Source organism: Hydra vulgaris, chromosome 13 (assembly GCF_038396675.1).
Source record: "Hydra vulgaris chromosome 13, alternate assembly HydraT2T_AEP".
In the NCBI taxonomy this organism is placed as follows: Eukaryota; Metazoa; Cnidaria; class Hydrozoa; order Anthoathecata; family Hydridae; genus Hydra; species Hydra vulgaris.
In genome coordinates this window covers 6,221,674-6,245,384 of record NC_088932.1, presented here as the reverse complement: position 1 = coordinate 6,245,384, position 23,711 = coordinate 6,221,674, and the positions used below count along the sequence as shown (strand labels likewise).

General features: G+C 27.9%; 1 protein-coding gene across 5 annotated transcripts in view; it reads right to left on the bottom strand.

Annotated features, from left to right (window-relative positions):
• Positions 1-23,711, bottom strand: part of LOC136089260 (homeobox-like protein HDP1) — a 57,944-nt gene that overhangs the window by 15,323 nt on the left and 18,910 nt on the right. The window contains exons 2-10 of one of the 5 annotated variants that reach the window (XM_065815102.1): positions 22,712-22,795; positions 19,228-19,304; positions 18,570-18,656; positions 6,074-6,160; positions 5,405-5,509; positions 4,943-5,026; positions 4,481-4,564; positions 4,019-4,102; positions 2,323-2,373 (exon numbers count right to left, since the gene is read on the bottom strand). In XM_065815102.1, the coding sequence (XP_065671174.1) occupies positions 2,323-2,373; positions 4,019-4,102; positions 4,481-4,564; positions 4,943-5,026; positions 5,405-5,509; positions 6,074-6,160; positions 18,570-18,656; positions 19,228-19,288 (643 nt within the window). In that variant the 5' untranslated portion in view covers positions 19,289-19,304; positions 22,712-22,795. The remainder of the gene's footprint in view (positions 1-2,322; positions 2,374-4,018; positions 4,103-4,480; positions 4,565-4,942; positions 5,027-5,404; positions 5,510-6,073; positions 6,161-18,569; positions 18,657-19,227; positions 19,305-22,711; positions 22,796-23,711) is intronic. The other 4 variants (XM_065815104.1, XM_065815100.1, XM_065815101.1 and 1 more) reach the window with 4 other exon arrangements.

Here is a 23,711-nt window from a genome sequence, read left to right as displayed (position 1 = left end):
TAATTTTTATCGTTTGAACAAGAGCTTGATTACACATACGTGTAATTAAGCTATTGTTCAATATACAATGAGATATAGTTTAAAGTTTCTGATTTCTTTATTTAATATTTGTTCAGAATTGTTTTTAAAAGTGATTCACATACTTTCATATTTTCTTATGGTTGTTGTTTGGGCAGCCTCCTTATTATTGACAACCTTTTTTATTTTTTTTTGCAAAAATAAAATTTTTAAAGTTGATTTGCATGATCTGAAAAATATATCTAGTATTATATTTGACTGCCATCTTGCATTTTGGCAACCATAATTTTTTACAAGATTGGAATTAAATTTTTTGACCTCACAAACAAAATAGTAGACACAAGAACTATACTTCTAAGTGATCTACAAGCTCAGATATTACAAACTATATTTTAGACGCAAATCTTGGACGCCATTTTGGAATTCAGATAAAACTCCAATCCAATTTTGATCGATTTTTATGATATCAATCAGGAATGCATAGAAAACATTTACAGCAATTTTTAACTTGCTCCTTATTTTTTAGAGTCAAAACTTATTTTTGACTGGGCTAATAGGTAGATTTGGTCCGAACATCATGATAAACACACACTTACTCTGATACAATAGTTGTTTTTTAACCTAAGGAGTTCATGCTCTAATAAATTTCAAATAGTGATTAGACTGTTGCTCTCTTTTTCACCTCTGGCACATTAAATATTAAGATTATATTTTTTTGATAAAAATACTAGATTAGTACTTTTATTAAAATATGGATACTATTAAGTATTCAATATAGATACTCTTCAGTTAACTTTATTTATTAATATCTGGTGAGTAAACAGAATAAAAATTAGTTATCATTAACTATATAGAAATAATAACAAACGCTACCTCTTTCGACATTACAACTATTAGTTTACCCTAAACATGTATTGAAATTTGCAAAATAAAGTTGCTTGAACACTTTACACATGTATTGAAATTTGTAAAATAAAGTTGCTTGAACACTTGACACATGTATTGAAATTTGTAAAATAAAGTTGCTTGAACACTTGACATCATGTATTAAAATTTGCAAAATAAAGTTGCTTGAACACTTGACAGCATGTATTGAAATTGGCAAAATAAAGTTGCACTAAAGAACACTATTTTAAGTTTAATAAAACTTTTATTTTTTGTCTTCAAACCTAAAGTTTACGTATAATACAAAAAAATTGGTTTTAAGTATTTATTTTATAAAAATATTATTTTCTTTAACCAAAACTCAACCTTGTGCATCTTTTTATTCAGAGAAGTGACATCTTGGCAGGGGAACCAGCATTTTTTGATCTTGGCAGCAGCGGTATAGAGTTTTGAGCAATATGCTTTAGTCACTTTTATGCATTAAACTACTGTCTTTTTTATATACTTTGTTTATTGCATCAAGATTTGCAAAACTTATCTCATTATTTAATGCGATTATTTAAAATCTCTTTTGTTGTTTGCATGATTGCAACTTACTCCAAATTACTGTACAATCACTCATAAAAAGGCATTTTAGTAATCAGTGAATATAGCTCTGGCAAAGCTAGATACTATTGAGTTATTAACTCTATCTTATATGAAAAATAGCAGAACTAGTTATATTTATCTAGATAAAGCATTAAACTAAACAATCATTCAAGAAAACTTTGTCAAGATCTATTTTTGAAACATAAAACTGTTTAAATATTATTTCATTCGCAATGTTATTTTAATTGTAAGATTTGTAGTTTTGTGTAAATATTTTGCAGAATATTTGGTCTGCATTCTATAACATATTTTAAACAAATGCAAATAAAAGTAAAATCTAAAACACTATACTATTACTATTTTGAACTTTTACGCGTTTTTAACTTAAAAGATATTTAAAGTTTACATATAGATTATATTTATCAAATAAATATTATCTTAACAAAATTTTTTGTACCAGACGTGAAAAATAGAGCAACAGATTAACAGATTGTAAAATAAGCACTGTCAAAAAACATTCTTTTAAGGTTTGGTTGTTCAATTAGAAATATTATAACTATTGCAGTTTTAAAACAGCCTAAGGGTTAGAACTTTACCTACAGCATGATCCACTGTTAAAATAACTAGGGAACTCTTCAGATATTTTTAACAATTTCAACAAGGTTTTCCTAATTTTTATTTTCTGTATTTGGTAAGTTAAATTTGGTGAAAACTGCCATTTATTGTAAATGTTATAGGGCTAATATGACTTAAATGTTATGGAAATCCATATTTGAACAAAATAGAAAGTATTAAAAACAAAAACTATTTTTACTGTTTTAGTAATCTCACCTTCTAACTCTGTTTTTTTTTCGATCATTACATCTGAACGCTTGAAAGGTTCTAAATTTTTTAAACTCAATTTATTAAACAACACTAAATGTAAGAAATTCAATTTTAAGACGTAAAAAAACAAAATTGCAAACTTCAAAATAAGTTAACAGAAAATAAAAAATATAAAAATCAATATATCTTATAAAAATTATATTAAAAAATTAAATCACGTAACAATAAAACAAAATAAATATATCTTAAAGTTGATTCAAACACAAGTTATTTTTGTAACAAATATGATCGTTGAAATCTATCACGTAAATGTACAAAAATAGTTGTCTTATTTTTCAACATGAAAGCCCATTTATCTCACATTCTACAGCCTCTTTATGTCGGTGTATTTTGCCAAGTTAAAGATATTTGGCGTGATATTTAAAAAATATTTTATGCTAAAAGTGGTTTTAGCAATTTGTCCAAAAAATTTTCCCAAATCTCCTTGCACAGTATAGAAGCAACAAAGCTTACACTCGTACTCAAATTATTGCTGGTTTTGAAAACACTGGGCACTTTCCATTAAATGAAAACAGCATAAAAATTACAGACTTGAAAAAAGTTTTATAACTCCTTAATAAAATCATCAGCAGTTACATAATCACCTCGCATCCCGAGTTCTTTGCCTCAAACTGCTTAACAAACACAAACCTTAATTATGCCTGCAAATCCAACTTCAATTTCAAATTTAACTTCTCAAGAAGAATTATCAACTCGTGTAAAAATCAGTTTTGAAAGAGCTCTCATGAAGCAATTTCAATTCCAAAATGTTAAAAAGCATCCTGCAAAAACAGCCAGAACAGTTTTAACAGCGGCTGGTCAAGCTTTTACAAAAAGAGCATGGTTAAAAAAGTCAAGAGAAGAAGAAGACGTGAAGCTGTTAAAACGAACATATGTTAAAACTGCAGCAGCAGAAGTAAAAACTCCTGCCAAGAAAGCCCAAAAACAGTACATAAAGTGCCCAAAGTTTTTCGAAACTGAAAAGTCAGAGATGCAAGTTTAAGGAAAACTTGTGAAAAACCAAGTTGCAGTTCGAGGCATTGTGAACCTTGTCTCCCAAAAATGATATATATAAGGCGAAGAATTCTTTTGCACAAAAAGTTGTATAATCTAGTTTATAAATTTTTATTTGTTTTTTCAAGCTCAAGCCTGCTTATGTTTTCTTTATTTGTTTTTTTCAAGTTTTTTTTGTTTGTATTATAATTATGTGTATATTTTAACATTATAAAATAAAGTATTGAGTTTATCAATTTATCTGTTTTTTTCATATAATTTGGAACAGAACGCTTTTAGGGACACTTTTCTAAAAAGCAGACACTTTTCAAAAAAAAACTTTATTTTCCATAGAAACTTGAAATTAATTTTTTTTTTTTTAACTATATTTCAGAAAAAAAAAATCCTACAAATTCTTAATATTAAAAAAGTTAATTTACTTTTTGTGTAATTGTCTTTGAAAATAGAGTAAAAGTACCGGTTTGCGGTACTTTTTCTCTATGTTCAAAGACAATTTTTCTCTATGTTCAAAGACAGTTTTGTAGAACATGCAAATGCTTTAAGTACATTCACATGATACATTTACAATAATATGTATTTTTAAACCTTTCAGAAAAAAGGAGGTGATAAATCAATAAAAAAAACATTTCTTCAGTTTAGTAATTTTTACCTTCCGATTCCACCTCATTTTCAATTACTGTGTCTGTACAACTAACCGACTTTAACTCTATTGAATTTACGTTAACGCTTGACACTAAATGTATAAAGTTCTATTCTGAAATGTGAAAAATAACTATACCAAGTTTATAGAAAATTTATTAAAAAACACAAAAAAAACTAGTATAGTTTGTTAAAATAAATAATGTATAAAAAGGTTATATCACATAATAATAAAATTTAAAAAGTAGAGTTAAATGCTAACTTGCATACAAGCAAAATTATTTTAAACTTGTTTAAAAACAAATATGCTATTGTAAATGCATAATGTAAGTTTAATAACTTTGTAAAACATGCAAATGCTTCAAGTACACTCGCATGATACATTTACAATTATATATATTTTTAAACCTTTCAGTAAAAAGGAGATAATAAATCAATAAAAAAAACATTTCTTCCGTTTAGTAATTTTTACCTTCCGATTCCACCTCATTTTCAATTACTGTGTCTGTACAACTAACCGACTTTAACTCTATTGAATTTACGTTAACGCTTGACACTAAATGTATAAAGTTCTATTCTGAAATGTGAAAAATAACTATACCAAGTTTATAAAAAATTTATTAAAAAACACAAAAAAAACTAGTATAGTTTGTTAAAATAAATAATGTATAAAAAGGTTATATCACATAATAATAAAATTTAAAAAGTAGAGTTAAATGCTAACTTGCATACAAGCAAAATTATTTTAAACTTGTTTAAAAACAAATATGCTATTGTAAATGCATAATGTAAGTTTAATAACTTTGTAAAACATGCAAATGCTTCAAGTACACTCGCATGATACATTTACAATTATATATATTTTTAAACCTTTCAGTAAAAAGGAGATAATAAATCAATAAAAAAAACATTTCTTCCGTTTAGTAATTTTTACCTTCCGATTCCACCTCATTTTCAATTACTGTGTCTGTACAACTAACCGACTTTAACTCTATTGAATTTACGTTAACGCTTGACACTAAATGTATAAAGTTCTATTCTGAAATGTGAAAAATAACTATACCAAGTTTATAGAAAATTTATTAAAAAACACAAAAAAAACTAGTATAGTTTGTTAAAATAAATAATGTATAAAAAGTTTATATCACATAATAATAAAATTTAAAAAGTAGAGTTAAATGCTAACTTGCATACAAGCAAAATTATTTTAAACTTGTTTAAAAACAAATATGCTATTGTAAATGCATAATGTAAGTTTAATAACTTTGTAAAACATGCAAATGCTTCAAGTACACTCGCATGATACATTTACAATTATATATATTTTTAAACCTTTCAGTAAAAAGGAGATAATAAATCAATAAAAAAAACATTTCTTCCGTTTAGTAATTTTTACCTTCCGATTCCACCTCATTTTCAATTACTGTGTCTGTACAACTAACCGACTTTAACTCTATTGAACTTACATTAATGCTTGGCACTACATGTATAAAGTTCAATTCTGAATAGAAAATTTATTTAAAAAACAAAATAAAAATCAGTATTATTTATTAAAATAATGTATAAAAGGTCACATTGCAATAAGTTTTAAAAAGTAGAGTTTCGATTATAATCCCAAAAATGAAATCTAATAAATATAATTAAAAAGTAATTTATATACAAATCATTTAGTAATAACTAGGGTTTTCGAATGCATCAGTTAATATTTTAATAATATAAATATAATAATATTATAGTGTTAATATTATAACAATATAAACATAAGTTATATTTATAATTATAACTTGCACGTTATAATTCTAAAGTCTATATTATAACGTTATAATTATAAAGTTAATGTTATAACAATATAAATATAAGTTATAATTATAAATATAACTTGCACGTTTTATACTTATGTTTAACATCACATTTTATTAGTTAAATATGCACATCGTATTAGTTATGTACGCTCATGGTATTTAGATTTACAAAATGCATTTGCAATAAAACATATTTTTTACATTTTAGTACAGAGAAAAAAATTAACCAACTAAAAGCATTTCTTTTGTTTAGCATTTTTTACCTTCCGATTCCGCACTGATTTCAGTCACTATATTTGTACAGCTAACCGACCTTAACTCCTCTAACGAATTCAAATTGTTGCTTGACACTAAATGTTTAAAGTAGATTTCAAACGTAAAAAAAAAAATTATAAAGTTTATGGATAACTTATAAAAAACAAAATAAAAATTAATATAATATTTTTAAAAATGTATAAAAAGTTATCACATCACAACAAACGTTATATATCACATCACAATAAACGTTAAAAAATAAGTTAAAAGTTGATTTGCATACAAAAGAAATTATTTAAACATATGTTTAAAATCAAATATTATTGTAAATGCCTAAGGTAAATTTACTAATATATAAATAATATATATAATATAATATAATATATAATACGGTTTGCATGCTTTAGAAAACTGTAATAAAGGAATAATATGTTTTTATTTTAAGAAATTAAAATAAAAATCAGTTAAACTTATTAAAATAATGTTTAAAAAATTTTACCACCCAACATTAAAATTTATTAAATATAATTAAAAGGTGACTTATATACAATTCATTTGGTAATCACTGTGGACCATAGTGACCCCCAGGTTAAGTTGTTCCCCAGGTCTGATTTTTCTTTTTTAATAGTTGGGTATACATTAGTAGACACCATTTATGACATTAAAAACTTCTAAGTGATTGGACAAAGAAAATAAAAATTTGCTCAAAAGTATTTATTTTTAGCCATAAAAATTATCATAAATTAAGTGAAAGCCCGCGAAATTATTAAATTGTGTATGCAATGGTGGACTGTTTACATAAAACGTGTACTGCTTTTCTTATACAGTTTGGTAAAAAGTCATCTAAAATCCAAAAATTTCTCCAGCAATTAAACAAAGGTAAAAACTTTTGTCTGGAGCCAGTATAGTTTAAATGTAACCAACTACTCTAAAGTTATTTGTAAAAATTACAACAGAAACCTCTATGATCTCAACAAGTACAAGATGGCGTTCCTAGGGAACTGGATAGAGAAGATATCTAAGAAAAAATTCATGTTAATCTGTTTTTTTATATATTGTAATTATTATTACTTTTAATTCTTTGTTTTATTTACAACCACGCAGTTTCATAACTAAACATATAAAACTGATTTTTTTTTTTTTTTAATACGTCTTATTATACATATACATGTATTAAAAAATAATACAAGTGTTGTTAAAAAATAATACATGCGTTGTTAAAAAAACTTTTCGTTTTTCTATTGTATGCGTGGACTTAAAATGTATATAACTCTATATATTATATATGCAGCACTATAAGTATATGTATATACATATACTTACTTTAAGTATGACATGTATTGAGGTACTTGAGTATAGCGTGTATGTATGTAGTATATACATATAAGTTATACAAAACACGTATATAAGATATGTGTATTGTATCAGATAAACAATTTTTTACTATTTATTTATTATCTATTTATTCATTGTTTAAAGTGTAAGCTTAAAGCTTAATTATATAGTATATATAGTTAAACTTTGAGCTTATATAGCGTGATAAAATAAATAAAGTAAAATACCATTTAGTATGCTTAAATAACATCGCTTACTGATCAATATTTTTTCCATTATTTTAGTTTTATAAAATGCAGCTTAGAAGATCATCAATTATTAATTACATTGTCGATGAAGTCAATGCTTCTAATGATTCTGAAAGTGCAAAGTCTTTCAGACAATGTTCAACATGTTTTGGTTTTTGTTGCGTTAGTTTGATAACGCTACAGCCAGATTAGCTTCTTGCGCATGCCAGCGTATTTAAACTAATGCGACATGCGCTGAATTCTCTTTGCTCTTTTGCTGCCCTTAGCTCTTGTATATGGGACGACAAAGTTACTTGAAAAAGAATTCATATCAAGTGAACTCCAGTCAAGTCTTTGTTGGCGTACATTAGCTAGGTGACCTAACTAACAGTTAACCTTTTAACATCGTGTGCAATCCTGTCCGCTTTTTCTGTTATTTTTGTAACACGCTTCTTCTGTCTTTCATTCTAACATATCTTCGTTCTTCCAAAACACACCTTACTCTTGGTCCGTAGAGGGGTCTGACGCTCCTTTTAGAGCTGAATAAGTTTTTGCGGGCCTTGGTAATGTGGCCTCTATATGGCAAGTAGCCGGATAAGGATAAACCACAATACAAGCTCTTGTATACTTGGATTATTGTAATTTGTGTTGAGCATCCTGAAATATATGTATAATAGTCTTTTTTTAGTATTTAATAGTATTTAGTCTTTTTTATGGAGCCCACGGACAGATGATGCTTGTTATAGAACACATGATTAAGTAGATATTGGAAGATTAAACAGCTAAGTTTTCTTTTTATATTTATTAAATTTATTGCAATTAATCTTTATTTATTTATTATTTACTTAAGATTTAATTACTACATTTTATCTATTTTTCGATTTAGAAGGGTAACCTGGGGCAAAGCGAGACAATTAGGTTTTCTAGCTTTGTACAGAAATGAACTTTTTATTGAAGTGAATTAGTAACTTTGTTTAATTATATTAAAAACTTCGTTTTTTTTTTATGTTTTAAGCTAGTTTTCATCAGTTTTTTCATATAACATGACATAGAAAAGTGGGTTTAAAGCTTACGAGTTGCGTCAATTTGATTGAAAAATCAAAATTATCTTTTTTTTCTTATGTGGAGAAAATCTACGTACGCTGCAATTTTTTACCACAGAACAAACATATTATTGAGTTTGTAATCATTTACTTGTCATCTTTCAACTGCCATTTTTCTTTTTATGTCAGATTATTTTGTTTCAAAGATATTTTAGAAATATATAACTTTACATATACGGGGAAAGTACGACAATGATGGTTACTGAAAAAAAACGTTTAGGATAGCAAGTTTATAAACTTTATAAATTGTAAAAGTAAAAGTTCGCGATATCATCATTTTATGAAAGAACTTTATGTGAAAGTAAAACATAATTTTATTAGAAACTTTAAAAGAATATAACATAACTTTGTTGTCATTTAGTGACCAAAGATTTTTAAATGAGAAACTACCAGAGAAAAACTAATCAAGCTAACTGGAACGAAGATGACATGAAAAAAGATATTACAGCAGTAAAGTTGAATCAGATGTCTTTAAGAAAAGCTTGTAAAAGTTTTAGGGTGCCAAAAGATTTACTACACCGGCGTGTTAAAAAGGCTTCACTTGAAAGTAGTTTACATACAAAATTACTTGGAAGATTCAGAAAAGTGCTTCTCTAAATCTTCCAAGAATAAGATCTGAATAAGTATATTAAAGATATGGACAATTCATTTTATGGTCTCTCAATAATGGATATTAGATTAATAATAATTGAGTTCTGCAAAAAAATTTAATTCCAAATCCTTTTAACAAAGATAGTAAATTAGCAGGAGTAGACTTTGTGCGAGACTTTTTGAAACGCCATCCTGACTTATCACTAAGAAAACCAGAAGCAATTTCTATAAACAGAGTATGTGCGGCCGTGGCGCAGTGGTTAGAGCGCTTGCTTTATAAGCAGGAGATCCAGGTTCGAAACGAGCTCTGGACAAATTTACGCGCACGGTAAGGAAGGAGGCGTGAACTTTCTGGTGAAATGCACTTCCGCGGTGCTTTGTGACAAGACCGTTGGGACTTCTTGGGGCACCTAAATTAAAATAAAAAAAAAATAAAAAAAAGCATTTGGTTTGAACGAAGATAATATTAAAATCTAATTTAGAGAATTTGTTAGATAAATATCACTTTGAGCCACATCAAATTTTTAATTATGATGAGTCTGGGTTGTCATGCGTCCATAAGCTATTAAAAGTTATCTCATCTACAGGAAAACAGTGTGTTTCATCAGTGACAAGTGGGGAAAAAGGAGTCACAACAACAATTTTATGCGCATACAATTCTGCTGGTCATTATGTACCACCCATAATGATATTTATGCGCAAAAAAAAGAAATTATTACTAATAGATAATGCTCCAGTTGGAACTTTTTAAGGATGCTCAGAAAATGGCTGCTTTAATACTGATTTATTTCTTGAATATATACAACATTTTGTTAAACATGTACGATGCACCTTGATCAACAAAGTTTTACTTATATTTGACGGTCATCGTTTTTATACCAAAAGTTTGAAACATATAGACTATGCTCGTTACAATGGATTATTTTGTTATCGCTACCACCACACACAACCTATAAACTTCAGCCGTTGGACCGTGGATTTGTTAGGCCTTTTAAAACCTTTTTTAATCAAGCATGCATGAGATGGATGCGAAACCACTCAGGAAGACAAATACAAATAGAAAATCTTGGAGAAATTTTTAATGAAGCATATTTAAGGGCTGCTAATATGGAAAAGGCTACTTCCAGTTTTAGAGCAACTGGAATTGTCCAAGTTAATTGGCATTTGTTAGAAAATGAATATCCAAGGACATCTTTTAGTGATAACAACAATAAAATCAGTTTATTCATACCTCATGAAATTCACTTTGAACGCGATAACAAAAAAGAAAGTGAAATTATACAGCAGCCAGAATTGACTACATTAGAATTAATGACTCATGATAAATTATAGCCAATTGAAAGCTTTTCAGAGACACTGCTACTTCATCAAGTTCTTTTGAAGACATACTTCAAATTTCAAAACTTTATCCTCCAAAAAGAAAATTAACTGAAAAATCTCAAATTATAACTAGTTCTCCATATATGAAAAAAATTTTACTTTAAAAGAACAATGAGAAAAAAACGATTGAACAACGAGAAAAAAAACGATAGATAAAAAAAAGAACAATAACAAAAAAATTTACTTGAAAAGAACAATGACAATAAAGTGAACAAAAAAAATATAAAAAAGAATAAAAAGAAAAGAAATGAAAGAAATGCTTGATTGAAAAAGATGTAAACAATGAAGAGGAATGGTTTTGTCCAGTTTGTCAAGGAAAATGGTGCAATGATACCCAAATCGACTGGATAGCTTGTTATGTGTGTACTGTTTGGGTAGACGAAGACTGCACATTAAACGATGTTTGCCTTTTATATGAATAGATTTTATTTAAATTTTTTGACTAACATGAAACTTTGCATATCCGTTTTTTTATTGATAATTTCATTTTAATTCCTATCATGTTTTTTGATTTAAAAGGAAAAATTACATTATAAAATGATACCTTTGTATTTTTATTTGCATTCTTATATTTAATCAGATCGGATTTATTAAAAGTCTGCTTTAATTTTATTGAAAACTATATTTTTTTTACTTAGTTTTTTCTTCAAATGAAATCTATCTCACTCTGCCCCAGGTTTTGGGGAAAGTGAGACAGGGTAGTTGTTGACATTTTGAATTTAATTATGTACCAATGCAACAACATATCACCACAAATATAATGTGCTAGTGGCCTGCAAAGTTTCTTGTTGTGAAACGTGATTCTTCTCAAGTTATAAACATTGTTCCTGAAAGTGTCTCGCTTTGCCCTAATATTTAAAAAATGACTTATCTAAGAAATTTGGTGCATGGACAAACTTATTCTGCAATTAATGGACTGTCGCTTTCCAATGACAATTATAATATAGCATTAGACATTCTAAAACAGCGATTTTTGAACAATTAACATTTTCATTTTTTATGAAAAACTTTTAAAACTCGAAAGCGTTAACAATATTGAAAATATCAATTCGTTGCGAAACTTTTTAGATAATGTTGAAATTCGAGTTCGTAGTCTAGAAAATATTGGCATTGATTCTTTAATGTATGGCTCATTACTTATTCCAATTTTATTAGAAAAACTTCCCGAAGAACTTAATTTAATTATAAGTCAAAAGTTTAACGAAGATGGAACATGGTATATTAATGATGTATTAAATGTATTAATATGTGAATTAAGGGCACGTGAACACGTTAGTTCTTCTAACTCGGTTACTATACCCTTTACTGCTAGTACGTTCCATTCTGGTGAAAATTCTAACAAACATTAAAATTACAAGAAAATAAATAGTTATAAGCAAGATAATTCTTTTTTACCTTTGTGTGCATTTTGCAACAATGATCATAAATCGCATCAGTACAAAGTTGTAATAAACAATGCTGCAAGGAAAACGATTTTAATTAATAACAATGTTGTTTTTGTTGTCTTCGTAGTGGACAAATGAGTAACAAGTGTACCTCTTAATTAAAGTGTTTAAATGTAACCGTTTCCATCATATTTCAATTTGTGACAGTGATAAAAGTTGTAATGCAGATTGTAATAATAAAGTACGAGTGAATCAAATAGACGGTGAATTGACTTCAGTTGCGAGTACTTCTTTTCATCCTTCTTCTAAATCTTTTTTACAACAACTGAAACCGTTTTATTACAAACAGCGTTAGCTACTGTTAAAAATAAGCAACATTCAAGATATGCTGCATGTAGACTTTTATTTGACAACTGTTAGCAATTAAGCTACATCACTCCTGAAACATGTGCTAAACTTCATCTAAAACGTATTGAAAGTAACAAAATTAACATAAAAACTTTTGTACATGGTAGCACTTCTGATATCTTAGAAAAAGTTATGATTTCTGTAAAAAGTATCTACGGTTATTTTATTGATGTTGAATGTTTTGTTAAAGATAACTAAGTTAATATGTACTCCTTTAAGCGGACAACATATTAACTTAGTTTGTGATAATTATAAACACCAATGTGGTCTAAAATTAGCCAATAATGATGAGCTTAAAGAAAATTTATCAGTTGATATTTTAATAGGTGCTAATTTTTATTGGAAATTTATGGAAAATTCCATTATTAGGGGTGTTAACGGACGTGTTGCGATTAAGTCAAAGGTTGGATATATAATAAGCGGACCTATGATAGTAAATAGAAATCAATAAGATGACTTAACTGTTTTATCATCTCATGTTTTAAAAGTCACCTCGGAATTAAGTAATTATAAAATTATGGTTAAAAATGAATTTAATTTGCTATGAGATGATTCTAAAATTACTGAGAGAGACGTAATATTTCACGATAATTTTAGAAAAAATATTAAATTTAAAGGTACCATATACGAAGTTGAGTTACCATTTAAGTCAGATTACCCAGTAATATGTGATAACTATAATTTATGTAAATTCAGATTTTCAGCTTTAGAGAAAAATTTGCAAATGATAGGGATTTATTTTCATCTTACAACAGTATAAATAAGGATCAGTTATCCAAGGTTATAGTTGAAAAAGTTTCAAGTTTTGAAAGTAAAATTGGTGACATTCATTATTTACCTCACCGTCCGGTAGTTTGAGAAGATAAATAAACTTCTAAAATGCTTATTGTATTTGATGCAAGTTCATGCGCATTCGGTTCTACGTTAAATGAATGTTTATTTTCTGGACCTTCTCTTACATCTTCATTATTTAATGTACTTATACGTTTTCGTGCAAAGCAAATTGTATTTATAGCCGATATTGAAAAGGCATTTGTAAACATTGCATTATCTGAAAAATATCGTGACTTTTTAAGATTTATATGGTATAAAGACTTATTTGATTTAGATATTAATAATTTACGTAATGCTGAAATATGCGTTTATCGAATGTGCAGGGTTCTGTTTAATATCAAGTGAAATAAAATTCCTAAAGTCCTTTGGTATCAAGTAGAATAAAATTGAAGATATTTACACCTTTTCATTTATGGATATCTTATATTTAATAGACAAACCTACGAAACGTAACATTTTTAAATTTGCTGCTAGCTTTTATGATCCCTTAGGATTAATTACTCCTGCTATTGTGGGATGTAATTATTTTCCAGTCAATTTGCAAGTTAAAATAGGGATGGCGTTCACCTTTAGAAAATGATATTTTAAATGAATGGGAAGAGGTAATTAATGGGTTAATATCGGTTTCCTATATTAGTATACCTAAATGGCACAGTAAGTCCGTAGACAACATTGAACTTACTAAATTTGAATTACATGGCTTTTGCGATGGAAGTTTAAAAGCGTATGGGTGTTGCATTTAATTAAGATGTAGCAATGAAGGGTTTTTACCTTTAGTTAAAAATACAATTCCTAGGCTAGAATTAAGAGTAGAAGTATATGAAGAGTTGCTATGTGTTTTAGACATTTCTTGTGTTAAATTTTTTTCTGCTTCTATTATTTGTCTCCATTAGATTAACAATGTAAATAAAAAATATGAAACGTTTATTCAAACACAATTGGAAAAAATTCATTCTGTATATAATATCAAATTTTGTTATTTTATTGAAAGTGAAAGACACCCCGCAGATATTATATCTTGTGGTTGTAAACTTTATACCTTTCAAAGTAATGATCTTTGGTTTAAAGGCCCAAGTATATAATAAATTAGAGTTATGACCTTCCTTTAATTTAAACAGTCGAGGAGATTGTTTTTCTGAAGCAGTTACATTATTAAATTCATATCAGTCTAGCTTAAATTTAAATTTTATTGATATTAAAAATTTTAAAACGTATAATTGTCTCCTTAAAGTCACACCCTTTATTTTACGCTTTGTGAATATTATTAAGAAATCATGTACGTATAATTTATCTACTCCTACAGCCTCTGAATTAGATCATGCAGAGACATTATGGATTAAGTTTATTTAAATAAATATTAAATGTATAGATTCTTGTAGCCAATTAAAAAAAAGGTTTTTTCTTAGTTGACGGAATAATTCGTTGTCACGGTTGACTCAGTAATGGACCGTTACCTTATAAACACAGCGGTGTTAATGAAATTAAGATCGAAGTTTTGGTTGTCTAAAGCTCGTAATCGAATTAAAAACATAATTAGGGACTGTTACATATGCAGAAAAAACGATAGCAAACCTTTTCCTTATTCAAATGCTCCACCTTTACCTCTATCAAGACTTGACGATGATTATGCCTTTAAATACGTAGGAGTAGATCTTTGTGGTCCAGTTATGTTAAACGATATATATGAACATTGTGGAATTTATAAAGCATTGATATTAGTCGCTACATGTTGTAGTACACGTTTACTTTTATTTAGAATTGGTTTCCGATTGTACAGTGGAAGCTTGCATTTGCGTCCTTCGTAGATTTATTGGTCGCTATGGCGCACCTTATCAAGTCATCAGTGACAACGGCTCAAGTTTTACTGCGGAAGAAACTCAAAAGTTTGCAAGTGTGCATTGAATTCGTTGGAGTTTCAATATTCCTGCAGCTCCTCGGTGGGAAGGGATATTCGAAAGATTGGTTCGAATTACTAAAAGAACTCTCAAGAAGTCCAATCACGTTCACTTACGAAGTTCCAAGAGACAAACAACTCACACCAAATCATCTGTTATTCGGAAAAAAAGTTCACCTTAAATTCGTGCATTCCAAAGATATACTACTCAAAAATGACGATAAAGCAAGATTTGTGAAACGAAAATTAATTACAAATCATTTTTTGAACGTTTAGAGAACGGAATATTTAACTACGTTACGCGAATTTCACAAAAGCATCTTACATCAGAATTCTGGGTCTATTTAAAAATTTGCGTTGTTGTGCTTGTTGTCGACCCGAACGTTCCTTGGTCAATATGAAAAATAGCAGTTGTTTAAAGTTTGATACTATCGAGTGATGGTCAAGTACGAGCAGCGAAAGTTAAAGTTATATTTAATGATGACCCGTCAATTATTAAAAGAACCCTAAACAAGCTGTATCTGCTAGAAAATCATAAATATTCGAAACAATTAATTGACATTACATTTATAGATGAGAGAAACATTGCATTGATAAATAATTTAATAGTGCCGGGCGCAGTGTTGCGTTAGTTTAATAACGTTACAGCCAGATTAGCTTCTTGCGCATGCCCGCGAATTTACAGTATTTAAACTAATGCGACAATTACTGAATTCTCTTTGCTCTTTCTTTGCACTCATCTCTTGCATATTTGGATTATTGTAATTTGTGTTGAACATCCTGAAATATATTTGTAATAATTTAATTGAACTTTTATTGTAAAAATAATACTTGCCCCACGTAATGTTTTTAGTTTTGTAGGTTAGACTTTTATTATTATTGTTATTATTCTTGTTTTATTATTATTATTGTTTTATTTTTTCATATATATAATGCTTCACATAAAAAAAATGATTATACTTAATAAAATATTTCATTATTTAAAAATTGTGTTAACTTTTTTTAGAGGCAAACTTACGGTGGGAGGGGATGTTAAACCTAACCTTCCCCCCCCCCCTCCTCCTCCAAAAAAAGTGATTTTTAAGTTACAGTCGGGTTTTTTACGAATTGAGACGCCTAGTCGGAAAATTTTCGTTCGGAAGACAGTTTGTACTTTTTGAGGATTCCTTTCATCCCCATTCCCCCTTATTTTATTTGTAGAATCACATCTGTTTGTTTTTAAACAAAAATATTTATTTCAAGGTGTAGCTTATATCTCTACAGAGAGCAGAGCTGTCGACAATTTAATTGAAGCAGCGAAACATCTTGGACTTAAATATTCTGAACGGGCAGCCTCAGGCAAGTATATTAAGCTGCTCATTTAATATAAATACATACTTCAAAATTCCAAATAATAAATATATTTTATTTACGTATGCTGCCAGCTATACTTAAGCACAACATGATAGCTGAAAATATTTGTAGACGACAGAAGTTTCGGCTTGCTACAGAGGGGTCTTCTTTAAACATTGTGGTTGGGACTTTTGACAAAAAAACTGACCAAATTTAGCTGAAACACGTGTCCTTTGATACTGTTATGGAGTTGGTTAAAGCTCTTGAGCTTTCAAAAAATCAAACAAACATTTTTTTTTCCAAATATCGATCTACTATGGGAACTCAAATCTGCATTTAAGCAAACATCTTTGAAAAATTTGAGGCTTTCCATAACCTTATAGATGAATTTTACACTTCTAAAGAAGCAGATTTTATAGATGGAGAAAAAGTCATTACTAGAACATTGGTTCATGTAAAAGATAGATCCATATTTATACAGCGCGCTATAACAGAAAGAGGAATTGATCTACATGACTCCATATTGAGAAAATGCTATGGATTCAGGTTAGGGATTCCTTAAAGTTATTGCAAATGTTTTTAATCCCCCGTAAAACACTTCTTCAGATTCAGAGCTAGATGATGTTGGAGTAAAGAGATTCTTTCTTATAGCAATTGTTGAGGGTGTTTCTGAGGCTAACGATAATCTTTGGAAGCTTATTGAGCCTCTGAATTTAAACAATGTAAAGTTGTACGTTACATTTGATCTTAAATGTGAAAATTCAGTGTTCGGAATTAGTAGTCATGCTGGGAAGTACAGTTGTTCATATTCAGAGGGACATTGCACTCTTGAGCAATCAAGAGAACACTTAAGTCCTTGGATGAGCACTACAACAACTCTACCTTAGGCGGAAAGAAGAAATTAAAATTGTCAATGATCCTGAAACTTTTCTTGAGGAGTTGGTTTCTGTTCTGAGCTCCATGTTTTATTGGGAATAATAAGTAAACTTCCATTACTTCTGGTGAGTGTATGGCCTTTGTTTGAGAAGTAGTTACAATCAAATTACATTATATTTTGAGGATTACAAGACGTAGGGCTTGATGGAAACAATGCAAGCGAGCTCCTGAAGTTGGTGGATATACTTAAAAGAAATATTATAAACAATGGAAAATATGACTTATTACCAATAGTAAGCTATCTTAGAAAGTTTAAATGCCTTCAAGAAGAAGCGTTTGTTATGGTAGCAGGATATAACATCAACACTGCTGTTCTAGAGTTTAAAAAGTTCTATGCAGACTTTATTGAATACGTATATGTCACATTCAAGGGTATCAAGCTCAGTATTACATGGAAAGTTCCCATAGCAGTATGTCATATTCTTCCTTTTCCTCATTCTACTGACCGCAGCCGAGGAGTTTACTGTGAGCAAGCAGGAGAAGCTATTCATCATGAATTCAAAAAAACATGAATAGATAAAAACAAAGAGTTAACCATATAGAATATGCAAAACGGTTAAAATTCAGTGTTGTTGAGTTTGAATCAAAATCAGTTAAATAAATTGAATAGTTATATAGTTTAATTTAATATTTATAATTTCAAGTATATATTGTAAAGTATTTTATTTTTAGCATTTAGACTTATAACATAACTAACATAAAGCATTTTTATTTTGTGCTTTTATTTGTGTAAGTCATTGCAATTTTCTTATTAATTTTTTATTAATTTTTTTTTTAAGTTTTATTAACACCCCAGAAGTTTCGAATGTTATAAATAGTGTCTAATAATGCATACCCAACTATTAAAAAAAGTCAGACATGGGGAACAACTTATCCTGGTGGTCACTCTGGTCCACAGTGTAATGGTTATTGAATGCATCAGGCATATTTATGAGTATAACTTGTTTTATATTTTTGTTAAATAGGCACACTATGTTAATGCATTTAAATAATGCATTTAAATAAATACACGTTTTTTAACATGTTAGTAAAGAGAAATAATAAAAGCAATTAAAAGCTTTTTATTTAGTATTTTTCACCTTTCAATTCAATCCTGTTTTCAATCACTTTATCTGTACAGCTAACCGACTTTAACTCCTCTACTGAATTCAAATTATTGCTTGACACTAAATGTATAAATACAATTCTAAGATGTAAAAAGCAAAGTTACAAAGTTTATTGATAATTTATAAAAACAAAATCACATAACAATAAAAGTTAAAAAATAGAGTTAAAAGGTGATATGCATACAAAAAAAGTTATTTTTAAAAATATGTTTAAAAACAAATATTATTGTTGATGCAAAGGTAAATTTACTAATATGGTTTGCATGTATATTTAAAAGTATGTATATTTAAAAAGTATGTATATTTATTTAAAAAGTATGTATATTTAAAAAGTAAAATAAAAATTATTTTAACTTATTAAATTAATGTTTAAATATTATATCACCCAACAATAAAATATAATAAATATGACTAAAAGGTGACTTATATACAATTCATTTGGTAATAACTATGCCTAATAAATGCATCGTGTAGATTTATAAATATAACTTGCATGTTCTACGATTTTGTTAAACATGCAAATCATTTTAGTACATTTACATAAAGCATTTACAAAAATATATGTTTTTAAACATATTTGTGCAGAGAAAAATAATTGAAATAAAAGTTTTTTCTGTTTAGTTATTTTTACCTCCCAATTTCACCTCATTATAAGTCACACCATCTGTACAACTGACAGTATTTAGCTTCATTGAATTCAAATAATTTCTTGACACAAATGAAAAAGTTTACTTTTAATGTACAAAAATAAAAAATTTCATAGTTTAAAAATAATATACAAAAACATAAACAAAACTTAGAATAACTTAAAAATAATTATAAAAAGTTATATCAAATAACAATACAATTTATTAAATACAAATAATAGGTGGTTTTCTTACAAGCAATATATACGTTAAGTAATAAATATTATATATATATATATATATATATATATATATATATATATATATATATATATATATATATATATATATATATATATATATATATATATATATATATATATATATATGGCTAATTCCATAGTTCAGTGGCGCATCATGCGGAGAGATTATTTTTAATAGAAATTTTTCTATAACTCAAAATAATTTTTCATTACTCTAAATTAATCTTGAATTAAAATTTTATAATATAAACTAAACACAATAGTATTAATATAACACTGCTACATAGCAAAAATTAAACGATAAGTTCAGTGACGCAACGCGGAAAAAAGTGTTTTTTTATCAGCATACTTTTAAATGGAGTTTTCGCTGAAATTTTAATTCTTGCTTGACTTATTAGATTTTTTTGTTGTAATTTATTCATTTGGCAATAAGGTAGTCATAAAAAAAGCCACAAACAATAGAGTTTTCATATCGTTTTATTTTACAGAAAAAAAACTATCAGTTCAGTGACGCAACGTTCAGTGACGAAACAAAAAGACGAAATTAAAATCATTTTAAAAAGTTTTGTTATTTTGTAATAAATTTTAATTATACTCAGGTGAAAATAGCATCGGAACAACGTTATCATTCTGAAGATAAAAATAATGTGATTTTGATATACCTTTGATTTTTCTTGAATAACTTAAAATTGAACTGAATCCAAGTTCATTTTTTTGTTGTCTTGTATCGTTTTCTGACATGTGAATTACAGATATTTGCAAATCTTGTAATGCTAACGCAAAATCTGCTGCTGATCTGATTTTGTATTGACTAGTTTTAACTCTCAGGGCTGCGATTCGCTTAACAGTAGCTCCTATTCCGTCAACCACTCCTTTCCCGTGCATCGCTGCAAAGAAATGCCAGAAGAATTTTTTATGAAAACGTTTTTCAAACACAACCATTGCAGCCATAATGCTTTTATTATTGAACTGAGAAGTGGCATTATCGCTGAACATGTGTACTTCTTTGACTTGATCAGGAATAAGGTGAAGGATTTTGTCAATGTACGGTATAACGGAAGACTTGGTATGATCAGTTGAATCTGAAACTATGGCAAATGTTTTTAACTCAATGTTCCAGATAGCAGTCTGGGTCATGATAGAAACTTGATTTTGACCAAAATGAGCCGCTTGTGGCTCATTTTGATAGAAATACCTAGCGTTTTCAGCCCAGTCAACTTGGATTACCGCAATTTCAGAATTAACACTCATCGAAACCTCCTTCAGTTTATTAAAAATTGTTGATTGGTCAATTTTTACAAATGCGTGTTTAACGAACTTATCACGCATCGCTGATATGTGTTGGATGAGTTCTGTTACAGTAGACTTTTTTAAAATTTTTTCAATGTTTGCATATGTTTTAGTTTCAGGCTTTCTCCACTCGTCCCAGGGTACTTCAAAACCCAATGCATTAACAGCTTGCAAGTGTTTATCGAACTGTTTCATACCTTTGCATGCAACGCATTTGTCATAGGCGCAATCGTATGTGTACGGTTCACAAACAAAGTTATTTATCATTTCAGATCCAACTTTGATTGAAGGCGCTTGAATTGATTTTGTTAATGCATTTAAGGCAAATCGCATATTTTCATGCAAACTACAAACACAAACATTATGCGGAAATTTTGTTACTGACTTTACATTGCGTGGACGAAGGTCGTAAAATTTGCTGAGTCCAATTTTTATGTCATGCTTTTTCTTGAATAACTCGAAAGCTTCTTTTAGCGTATAATATAAATGACGTATCTGAATATTGTTTGCTTTTCCGTCAGATAATTGAATTCGAGTGACATCTTTTTTGTTTGGTGATATTTGGGAAACTTCATCTTCATTATAAAAGTTTACAACTGCTAAAACATTGCTTTCAGAAAGACCATACAGCTTTGAACATGCTGGAGGTAGGCCCGAATTATCTTTACAAGCAGAGCTATTTGAAAGAATAGAAAGAATTTCAGATTGTTTCTCCTTTGAAGTTGGTAGTGCTCTTAAAACTTTTTTCAATGCTTTTCCTCTTTGTTGAACGTTTTTAAAAGATGAGCTTGGTCTTTGATATTGATTTAAAAGTTTTCTTTTTAAAGCGCAACTTTTTAAAACTCTTAATTTTGCTTTAGCAGCATAAGCTGCTTTTTTATTAGGATCGGCTTTCAATTTTCCTCGATATCTCTTAGATCTAACTCTGGACATTTCTTTCTTTTTATCAGCATTCCGAGAAACATAATTAGCTTGGTATTCTGCATAACGTTTTTTTTTTTCTTCTAATTTTGATTCCATTTCTTAAAAATTTACAACTTTATAAGAAAATGTTAACATAAATCCAAAAGTTTACTAATATTTACTAATAGCCCTTCACAATACTAAAATGCAAAAATTTATTCGAATTTGAAAAATTTGAAAACCCACAACGAAATCTAAACTTTTGGATGATATTTTGACTTCCTTACCGCGCTATTTTATAAAACGCTAATTATCCCGTCGATGGGTTCAGTGACGCAACAGCTTTTAAACTATAACTATATGTTAATACAATGCATTTTGACCAATTTTTTTTTTAGTAATGATTAAAAGTTGACATTAAAATATATAATTTCTAAAAAAACCTCGCCATAAAGCATAATTTCATTGCGATAATTAAACTTTTTTAGCTTTTAGTTCAGTGATGCAACGTACTTTTTGCAGATGTGTATGTGACAAAAAAACACTTCAATTATTTTTAAAGAGTAAAAGTTTTTTTACTCAAGACATATATGTAATCTCAAAGATTCTTTCTAAACAAAAATATGGATATGTTTTGGTTAAAATATTGCAATAACTCGCCCTCAAATTTTACTCACTTTTTCGAATAATAAAAAGAACAAATAGTTGCTAACATTCATCAAATTTATCTACTTGGTTCCAACATTTTCCACTCAAAATTTATTTTAACAATAATTTTAAGGTGTTTAAACTATAATTAAAGAAATAAAACCTTTTGAAAAAAGATATTTTTAAACACGAAATTTATCTCTTCCATCGTGGAAATAGCCATATATACATATATATATATATATATATATATATATATATATATATATATATATATATATATATATATATATATATATATATATATATATATATATATATATATATATATATATATATATGAATGTATGTATGTATGTATGTATTTCTGTTTAGTTAGTCTTACCTTCTAATTTTCTCTCATTTTTAATTACTATGTCTGTACACTTGTAAGATTTCAGCTCTAATGATTTTGATTGATGTATTGACACTAAATGTTAGAAGTGTTTTTTTAAGATGTGGAAACAAAAACACAATGTTAAAAATAGTTTATAAAAAGAATATAAAAAAGCATAGACAATAAAAAGATTATTAAAAAACCAATATTATTTCACAAGTCTATTTAGTTGATATCAATAAGTAACGATATACACATAAACATATTTTGTAATAACTATAATGCAATGCATACTAAAAGTGTAAAAAGTTATTAATGAAAATACATATAGTGAAAAAATATTATTAATGAAGATATATACCAATAAAAGGACTAAACTTTTAAACTTTTTAAAAATCATGTTTCCGTTTTAATAGTTTTAATTAATGAAAATTCGTAGAAAATAAGTACATAGTTTATCTAAAACATAAGAACCTTAAGTGTAAAAAAAAACACAAAGTGTGACAAAAACCTAACTATATAGATTATTATTGTAAACTATTGTGAAGTATTTAATATAAAAATAAATGGTATTTAGTATTACATATATATATATTTTTAAACATTTTTATTTCCAATTAGGCTATAAGCAACCACTATTAGTGTTTGAAGTTGCTGGATGAAGAAAGGATAAATTTTATAGGACAAGATAACGATTAACAAACGACTTAAAAGATTGCAATTTATATCAATCAGGAAAACAAGGTAAAGGGAGCAAATAATTAATAACTGTTTTTTGAGGAAAAAACAAAACGAATAAGAAATGTTTTGGTGCACTTAGGAACAGTCACAGAAAAATGATGAGATCTTATTGAATGACGAGTAACACAAGAACGTCTTTTGTAGATGGCAGCGCCCGTTATAGTACTTATAGGAAAAAAAAGAGAAGCAACATTACGACAATTTGTACATTACCGTTCATAAATATATAGAAAGATCTAGATTATTACAATAACAATTAGCAAAAGAA